Source organism: Frankliniella occidentalis, unplaced genomic scaffold (genome assembly GCF_000697945.3).
Source record: "Frankliniella occidentalis isolate FOCC.00 unplaced genomic scaffold, Focc_3.1 Scaffold261, whole genome shotgun sequence".
Classification (NCBI taxonomy): domain Eukaryota; kingdom Metazoa; phylum Arthropoda; class Insecta; order Thysanoptera; family Thripidae; genus Frankliniella; species Frankliniella occidentalis.
In genome coordinates, this window is record NW_026267387.1 from 112006 (window position 1) to 121681 (window position 9676).

Consider the following 9676-nt stretch of genomic DNA (forward strand, 5'->3'; position numbering starts at 1 on the left):
TTCGCAACAATCTGCTATTGTATAAGTGATGCCTTGTCAGTATCCGATTTTCTCCACACACACACAAACATGGGGGGAGGGTGCGAAAATCCCTTTATCTTCTTCCCGGCTTGGGCAGGCTACGCCGCTGGGCCGCTCGTGTCCACACAGTGCGTGCACGTGTCTAATAATCTTCTGGAGAGGGACGAGAGGAGGGCGGGGCGGGGCGGCTAATAGAGCCCCGCTTCACACACCTGGCTAATCGTCAGCCTAGGCCTGTAAGGCCCTCCCTGGCCAAGGGCTCGGCCCCCGGGCCCAGCCGGCCCCCGAAGGACCCGGCCCTGAAGGACTCATTAGGACGCACTGCTGCACTGCTGTGGCAGATCCTCGCGTATGGGCCTCGGTAAAGACCCTCCCGGCCCCGCCGGGCTCGAGGGGTCCAGCTCGGTCCCAACTCCAGCAGCAGCAGCAGCAGCTCCAGGTCACAACAGATGGGCGCAATTTTGCGCGTTCTTCCCCGACGCGCCACGCGCAGCTAGCGCCAGCTCAGCGCCCGTACTACTACTACTACTACTACACGTATTACAGTGACTTTCAGTCTTCCAGTCGGCTTCCAGCAGCAGCGCTACGCGCCGTACGCAGAAGCACACGACGTGTCTCCGGCCATTCCCAATCCCAGTCACTCACGGGGTGCCTCCCCTTGTACGGGCACCACACACAACGAAAAGGTCCCTTAGCAGGGTCGTCTCACTTCGAGATCGCGGGTCAATCTCTCTCTTTCTCTCGCACCACCGGGCTTCTCATGGGAAAAAAGAGACAGAGATAGCCACCCGCGATCTTGTTCCCAAGCTGTTTCCTCAAAAAAAAAAAAAAAAAAAAAAAAAAAAAAAAAAACGGGCAAAAGTATAATTTTATTTGCTAGTTTTGAGTATGTGGCGACAAGGATTCGAGGAATCAATCACCTCAGCTCCAGCCTCCAGTCATACCTCATTCTCTCCCTCTCTCTCTCCTCATTTCTTTGTCGGATGTACGTAACGCGGGGCCATTGACTCGAGCACAAATAGTCTTGAACGGTGAGTGTCCGAAATAGAAGCTCCGACGCTCCGCCATGCGAGCAAATTATAATGGGCGTCGATCAAAGGATGATGCCCTCGGATAACATTTGTGTTTTTCTCGACTGGACTGTGCTGTGGCGGTGCCCGGAGGTGCCCCGCGGTGCTCCCAGGACAGGGCCGCGGCCGCGCGCGCAGAGGCCAGGACTGACGCACTCACGGCCCGCCCTCACCTCGGTCAACAAACAACAACTCTGCAAAACGGAAAGTACCTGCTGCTGCCATTTGTAAGACTCACGCGCGCACCTGACGACAAACAACAAAAACAACGGGCCCTTGCCCCGGTACGCGCGTACCCGCGCATGTGAGCCCCAGACCTGTATTTTGCGACTTACATATACACGTTATGGTCGATTTTAGAAAACTTTTAAAGGTTATATTTGCTACCCTCTTTCTAATATCTATCGTTGCCACCCCGCCTCGCACCCCCCACCCCCAATAAAAAATCTCAATCAAGAATCGATTTTGAAAGCAGATAATAGAAATTTATGTATATGTCTATGTTCTTATCTTGTCTCATTGACTGCAATCTGTTTGGTTGCTTGCAATCTTGCAATTCGGCGGCCTAGTGGCGTAGCGCAGGACATTATACGGGGAAGACTCCTGCTGGCGGCGGCCCAGTATTGTTGGACAGGGAAGGGGCCCATTCCGAGCGGTATTGTCCGGCAGGGCAAGGAAGGGGTTTCGCGCGACACTCAGCCAGCCAGCCGGACATTATTTCTCCAGCGCACAAATATGTGACTTCTAGTATTGCTCTTAGTTCTCTTTCCTGCTTATCACTGTGAAAAATAGTGGGTAGATTGACAGGAAATTTTTCCTTGGTGCAAGTCGTTGTAAAATTACAATTTGTAATCGTAAAGATATATGCAGTACGTATCGACTCAAAATTCATTGGCGAGTAAAATATGTGCTCACGTAAATTTATAAGTTAAATTATAATTCGAGTTTACAAGAATGTTGTAAATTACGACGATATTTTTTACAGTGATGCTTATCGAGAGTTAAAGCTAGCTGACACCTTAAAGTTACTTATGTATATTCTTTATATTTAGGGAAAGCATTTAAGGTATCATCTGCTAAAAATTGGGGAAGGAGCATTGCCTCCGGCCCCAGCACCGGTATCGAGCACTATCCGCTTCCGCTATCCGCTATACGCCGGATTGGTCACGAACACCCTCTCCAACATACTACGTCGCGAATGTGGCCCTCACTCACCTGCACGAAGGCGCGCACCCCTCTGCAGACCCGCTCCTGGAGTCGGTCACGCCGCGGTCCTGGGCTGCGCACGGCACCCAAGTTCTTGAGTGCGGCGGCCACCAGGCGCCGCTGGTCCCGCCACATGGGGGAGAGAGAGAGAGAGAGAGGTTCTTGAGTGCGGCGGCCACCAGGCGCCGCTGGTCCCGCCACATGGGGCCCTCCGCGCAGATCAGCCCTGTGGACAGGACAACCAGACAAGTTCTAAGTCTGTACAGGGCTACAAGCACGGCGGCGTCATCCCGGTTCTTGAGTTGGTGGAGGCTCTTTTTTCAGGGTTGTGGTTGCAGTAAATATAAAATTACTGCAACTTATTCATTTGGACAAAGCGGCTGCATCAGCGGTTCCAAACCTACCTAACACCTTTTCCAACTCAGTTCTTTTTTTAGAGCCAATAATTCCTCTTCGCAAGTCTATACACCGTGCCCCAAAGACTCAACACGGGGTAGCGCCCCCGACCGCGAGCCCGCACTATAGTTGTAAAGGGTGGTCGCGCTTGGGTCGGCCAGCCCAGCCCCGTGGAGGAAATGGAGGAAAATGCGTATAAATTACCGTGAGGACCGTGGGTCAGGGCTACGACACAACGGTGTTGCGGGTTCGCCTATCGTAGGGGGCCATGGCGCCTTACGGATTGACCAAGTGGGCAAGCCCTTAGCCCTGACACGTGTCGGTATATACATTAATCGACGAAAGATGCCTAAAATATCTAAAAATAAAATGTACTCGGAGAAAATTGGCTTACCTTAACGAATATTGCACTGCCCTGAAGTGTGCTCTTGCGCATTTCAGAGTGGAATAGGAACACATGAGCAGGTTCTGAATGATTCATATTCAAATTGCTATGCGAGCAAAAGTGGGAGGTTGTACAGGACATTTTGAAAATGGTAAATTGCAAAATATAACGTAAATGTACAAACACACCTCTTCTCGTTTCACAGAATTTGATGTTTGTGTGAAAATGTGTTTGTAAATTTACGTTATTTTGCAATTTATTATTTACAAAATGTGTTGTACCTGTAAAACCGGTAGGCGATTGGTATATTAGAAAAGTCCCCTAAAAGCTTTCAGTTTTTGGTCTTTGCCGCAGTTTCTCGTCTTATCTGATCGTCGAAAATGACTTTCGCGACGCGAGCAGGAGCTGATGAAACCCGCCATTGAAACAAGAAGCACATGGCGCCCCTATAATCAAATTCCCGGTACGCACCTGAATAGCTTTCTGTGGAAGAAGCTCTGGTGTCCAGGTCTGCGTGAGGGAGACAGAGATAGCGAGAGATAGTCCGGGAGTGGGAGCATTGGCGGCACCTCTCGGGTCCTTTTGGCGCGCCTCTCTCCGGCAACGCCACTGCGCTGAGTCGCGGGCCCTGCGCCCCCCCCCCCCCCCCCCCCCCCCAAGATCCACGTGCCTAAGTCACTGCTCTTGACCAAGGTCAAATCTGGGATTCCTTTCCTACGCAACGTGCGAATAGACCCCGTGTTGTTTTTCTCATTGTTAATTAGTGTGGGGAGCATCAGCCTCTGGCGGGACGGCGCCTCCTGAGCTGAAGCAGTCATGACCGGAATGAAATAGTTTTATAGGAGGTAATTTTCTTCGGCTCGTATACGAAAGGCGATAAGATGAGTTTAGTTACAAAAATGTTTCGTAACATTAAGTGTGACCCAAAACTTTCACAGCTATGCATAAAGGTATCCAGGTGCGTAGCTGTTAACAATTGTAAATGTGACTCTACTTAATAACAGCAGCACATCTTCGCTGAATACAAAATTGTCCCTTCCTTTTAGAGTGTATGTATACCATCCATACCTTATTTGTATTCAGTTACTAGTGCCGTAAATGGCCATGTACACACTAAATACATATTCGGATATTCGAAGTCGGGAAATAACACTATAATGAGACAAGATCTGCGTGTACAGATGTGTGCAGAGCATTTGGAAACGATCACTATCATTTCTGCGTCTAATGCACTCGTCAATACCACGGACAACACACGCTGAACCAAGTGAAAATTCGGCTCTCAGTTACATGTCAGTCATATAGATCGAATCTGCCGCACCCTCCCCGCCCTCTCCGCTACGGCACTGCGTACAACTGGAGTGACGTGAACGTTTCCCGAGCTTTGGCCGGCGTGTTTATGTCCTTGAAAACCTCTCCCTCCACCTGTGCCCCCCGCCACGCCCCGCCATCTCAGAGAGGGCGTGGACCCCGTGCGAGCCGCGAGCTAGTAGAACACGCAACGAGTACCGCCCCATGCCCTGCCCCACCCTACAAGAACGCGAAACACGCAAAAACGCAATCACCTTTCAAAAAATTACAAAAATGCTAGTTAAAAGATTGTGTTGTCTTTTTAATAATTTTTTGCTAGTCCCAATTAAAGTTATAGAATTGAGGTTAATTACATCCTTTAGTAGAAATTAAGTTAGAGGCTAAGATTTAATTTTAATCGTAATTCAACAGTTTGGATTTTAACCCATATTATTAGACATATAGGGCGATCATATTTTTCTTCTGCACATTTTATATTTGATTGATAATGCTTGTGGGGTATCTCAACAAGTTACCCTTGTCAAAAAATAAACACAAAATATTTGGACGAAACTGATAGTTTCAATCAACTTGTCTAGACGCATAGTGAACTTCAGCAGTAAAGTACTTGCGTCACACATTAAAGTTCCCATAGGTAAAAACGTTTGCGTAACCGTGAAGTTATACAGAAGCCGTGCCATCAGTACAAAAGTGTGCGATTTTTTTTTTCAAACTACTCATTTATTTCATGTACGAATCACATCTTGGGGCCTGGCCTGGTATGCCACGCGCACTGGCCATGCCCTGCACCACTCCGCCGCGCCCCGCCCCGCGTCCCCAGCGGGTTCCTGGGGCAACAACCCGTCCTAACGCCGGGAGTACTCGCGCTTACGCAACGGCACTGCCCCGTCCCGCCGCGCCCCGCCAGTGGAGGGTCCATTGGCCCCACACATCCATACAGCCGGACAAACATATAAGGAAAACATAATTTTATATTTGTTTATTAAGATATACTTTTTAAAAATGCATAATTATTTTCAGGAAATTAAACAGGAGCGAAACAAAAGATGTGGATAATCTCATCAGCAGTAGGTTGCTTCTTATGTACTGGTCAAAATAAGGTGACGGGTGAACAATTTGCATGTTATTGCACTTTCGTGCTCTCTTGTCTTTACCCGCAAACTTTTCTAATTAAACTTAACAATATGAGAGGTGTGACATGACTCACTGGTTCACAGAAAGTGACTCTTTCATTTTCTTCATCGAGACCGTTCAAAAACGCGACCGTGACGCCGGCAAAAAAAAAAAAACTCCTCCGTTCCATGCGAGTGAATTTCGTCACTTCGGCATGTCCTTTTTTTTCCTCGTCCGTCATTTTCATTTTCACCGGCGCGAAGGAGTTAAAGTGACGCCATCCAGGCCCGCCCCACGCTCTTTGCAAAAAGAATAAATGATGACAAAAAAGGAAAAGATAAGCTGCTGTCACCCCGCGATAAATCGACTACCTTTCCGCTCCTCGCAGATCATCAGCGCGCGCACACACGCAGGCACAGGCCGCCAGAAGTCCAGGGGTCCTCCCCCACCCTAACACGCACCACCACGCCACGCCCTGCCACACCTGGGCCAAACTTGCCCTGGCCACTGACGGCTCAAGGCCCCTCCAACATTGCTCCCCTTCTTCACTTCAGTTTTTGAAATGTCAGTAATAAAATTAATAAATAAATACCAAAATATGCTGCATTAAGATATAGGCAAAAGACTGATTAAAATTTGACCATTGCAAAAAACTCAATGATTGTTGAAGAAAATATGAAAATTTACTCGTCAATAACCATCATAATATTCTCTGAACCTAGCTTTGCTTTTGGCGGCAGAATCAAGCAGCACACTCCTAACGCACACGACACGGTAGTAGAGTACGGCATCAGCGAAAACTAGTTTGGCATTTAACGTTCCCCGCGTCCCGCTCGGGCACTATTCACAACTCCATTGAGAGTTTCGAACGTACTGTACTGTTCACGCACGATACCGTCTGATCTGAACGTGAGACACGTTTTCCCCGTCCCAACACACTTAGAGGAAGGGCAAAATTTTGTCCGAAGAGACGACGCGATTTCGTGCTAGTCATTTGCGTGGGAAAAATTGCACCATTTTATTGGGATAATTTGTAACTGAGATGCTAAAAAACTGCACAAGAGAGTTACAAATTTATCGTAAGCAAATGATGTACACGAAATCGCGTTCTCTCTTGGGCCAAAATAACCCATTCCTGTTCAGGGTGAATTCAAACACTTACAAGAATTGAATTCAAACACTTACAAGAATTGTTCAAAGCAATGCATTTTTTATCGAACTCACGCCATTCACTGAACCATTCATTGCCGCCAATATCAAGTTTACATGTTTCAAGGAATTTTGCAAACTGTTCAATACTTAAGTTCAGTTCACCGCCTGGATCAATTGACCGCAACGCGCATTACTTGCGCCTAACTTAAACGTCAATGAGAACACTTCTACCGCGCCAATTTATAAAGGTTATTGTCCTCTGCTGTTACTAAATACGGCGAAACACAAACCGGACTAGAAGCTCCACCCATCATCCGAGAGCAAAAGTGGCGTGACTAGTAGACACTGATAAAATACCTAAAAATATATATCTAGCCGATCCGAGGCGAAAAATCCTCAGATAAGCACATACCGGAGTTTTGGAAAGGGAGAGAAAGGGAGGGGGGGGGGGGCGAGAACTGTTTACTCTTTAGCCGACAAGTTCATTTTCAACTGAAATGCGATAACTTTTGCACATTTCGATGACGGACATAGGGAGACAGTTTCCGTTTCCGCCAAGATGTACGTAATAGAACAATAGGTATATGTATTACTTATTTGAACGTTAACGTTCAAATTTGAATGTAGGCACATTTAATATAACATGCGCAGGCGCAAGAACGGGACGCGTAGCAAAACGTTATTCAGGCATCCTCAAAACAGAAAAAAAATACCCAAGATAAAAATAATAAAATCAGGGAGCGGTTGCGGTGAAAATAAGAAAGATAAAGCCGGGATAAAGGCTGGCAGTAGAGTTGTCCCGATGAGCCGAGCGCGGTGGAAAAGTCAAGGGCGGTCACTACACCGAGGCGTGGCGTGGCATACCGGACCGGAGAGTTGTGAACCGAGAGGTTTTCGTCCACCACGGTGAACAGGGCAGCAACTAAAACTCTCACACTGGCGTATCTCAGGTGGTGTTCGCCTGGCAAGCACGCGCACGAGTTCAACAACGTGGCGCACTTCTTGTACGTGTTTGATTAGGGGCTTGAACACTTCGACATGCAAGTGTTGGTACTGAAAAGTTGAACACTTGTGAGTGCTTAACTCGAATGCTAAGCCATGATGGTGTTGACATGCAAGAGAACTCACAACGCTTTCGAAGTCATTGAACACTTGCAAGAATTCAATGATACCACAGATCCAAGAATTAAAAGTGTTTTCGAGTGTAACACTGTAGTATAAATATATCAGTACGCGGAATATGGATGCTTCAAGTAGAGGCACGAGACAAGGGGCGAGCATGACGCTTCGGCCCGCCAAAATCGTTGGCCAAACCTGTGCGCGTCACAGCGTGAATCGAGTTTTCGACTGGCAAAACGTGACGTCAGACTCGAAGATATACGGCCGCGCGGCAAAGTTTGAACATTAGCCAACTCATTGAGCGAGCCAAACGAAAAGCTCTGATTGGCTCATGAGAAATACCCAGATTAACAAATTAGATTCTAATGAGATTTTAAACGATTTGCGTTCACGTTTACTAGCAGTTCTCGGTGCTCTTTGCACGGAATTATTTGCAGGGGGCTTGAGACAATGGGGCGTGTGACGGCGTTTATATTGTTGTACTTCAGTTTGCATTCTTGAGGTAGATTCTTAAGTTAAATGTGAGCGTGAGGCCCTAGATAGATGATTCATTTGAGGAAACCATCCTCCACTCGGTTCCAACCAGGTACAACGCTCTCAGTTCGCGGGTCCACTGCCGGGCGGCAGAAAGGCTGCCTACCTTCACGGCGCGCCGGCTGCCGCGCCCGCCAGCATAGCACATCGCATGGGACGGTTCGCTTCATTTCGATTACAGAATTGCTCAGTAATCTGCATGCCCGCCATGTGAAGGGTTGGCTGCTCACCCTTCTGTTATGCCCTCCGCTTACACAGGCATTTCCTCCTCTATCGAGTCGTGCACAGCCTCACAACCTCTCGGCGTCATCAGCGTTCGTTTTGTTTCCCCCCCCACAATCATTGGGCGGACCGCACTTTGCGCTTGCGTTCCACGGCTGCGGAGGAAGCGCTCGTCTGCATGCCTCGGCCCGGCATGTCCGGTCAGCTCAGGGAGTGCACAACCCTAACCTCAGACACCAGATCCTTGCGCGGTTCTTGCATCGGGTCAATGCACTTGCACTTACCCTTTGAAAAATAGCAATTCAAAACAGACAAGTTGGCTTCGTTTTAATTTTATTTTTATTTTTTGTTTTTCGATGTGCAGGAGTGATGGAATCGTGGGGACGGATCAGTTTAGGACATACACTGGTTGCCGTAAAGCTGCAAGGACAATCACGTTTCACTGATAAACTGTTCACTCTTTACACTCTGAAGAGTGAGCAACTTCGTGCATTCAGCATTTAAAATTGGCAAATTTAACGCACTTTACCTTCAGATTAAAAAGGAAACCATCATACACAGTTTCCAAATGAGTGATTCAAATCCTCTGCGCATGACGCAGGATGTGCGCGGGGTACCCCTCATCCTCCTGGTGCCCGCCGGGGCTCAACAGAGGGAGATGATCGTTTCCGAGAATCGCATTAACATGGCGATGCTGAGAGTAACACTGATTGATCTTATATAATAACACAAGCGCGCATGCAGTATATGCAAATTTTGAGTCATCGCCATTACGAGTTATCTTCCCCTTTTCCGAGAATTTTTGAAAGGAAAAAAAGGAATGCATTATATTTTTAGTAGAAGGCAGAAAAGGGGTGGGCGCAGAGGGGCGTACGGGGGGAGGGGGGAGATATGAGAGGGAGAGAGACAGAATGGAGCAGACGGCGCAGTACGCAAGAAGCAAAGGAAAGGAAGAGTGTGTCTGTCTGCCGTGGGCTTACTCCACGAAAGCTTTGCCGCCCCGGAGAACGTGCACGAGACATTATGCGAAGGAGCCAGTGCGTCTACGAAGCCCCAGTGTTTAGGGCTGATTGTGGAGGTATAGGTGTTTATCGGCAAGCCCTGCAACACGACAATCCAAACCAGCTAGCCACGGCGAGCCCTTCTT

General features: G+C 48.1%; 1 protein-coding gene across 3 annotated transcripts in view; it reads right to left on the reverse strand.

The window, feature by feature from the left end:
* LOC113202481 (cytochrome P450 306a1) overlaps nt 1-9676 on the reverse strand; it is a 23333-nt gene that overhangs the window by 8797 nt on the left and 4860 nt on the right. For all 3 annotated transcript variants that reach the window (XM_026416729.2, XM_026416728.2, XM_052273286.1), the window contains 2 exons: nt 2456-2523; nt 2307-2387 (listed from right to left, as the gene is read on the reverse strand). In XM_026416729.2, the coding sequence (XP_026272514.1) occupies nt 2307-2387; nt 2456-2523 (149 nt within the window). The remainder of the gene's footprint in view (nt 1-2306; nt 2388-2455; nt 2524-9676) is intronic.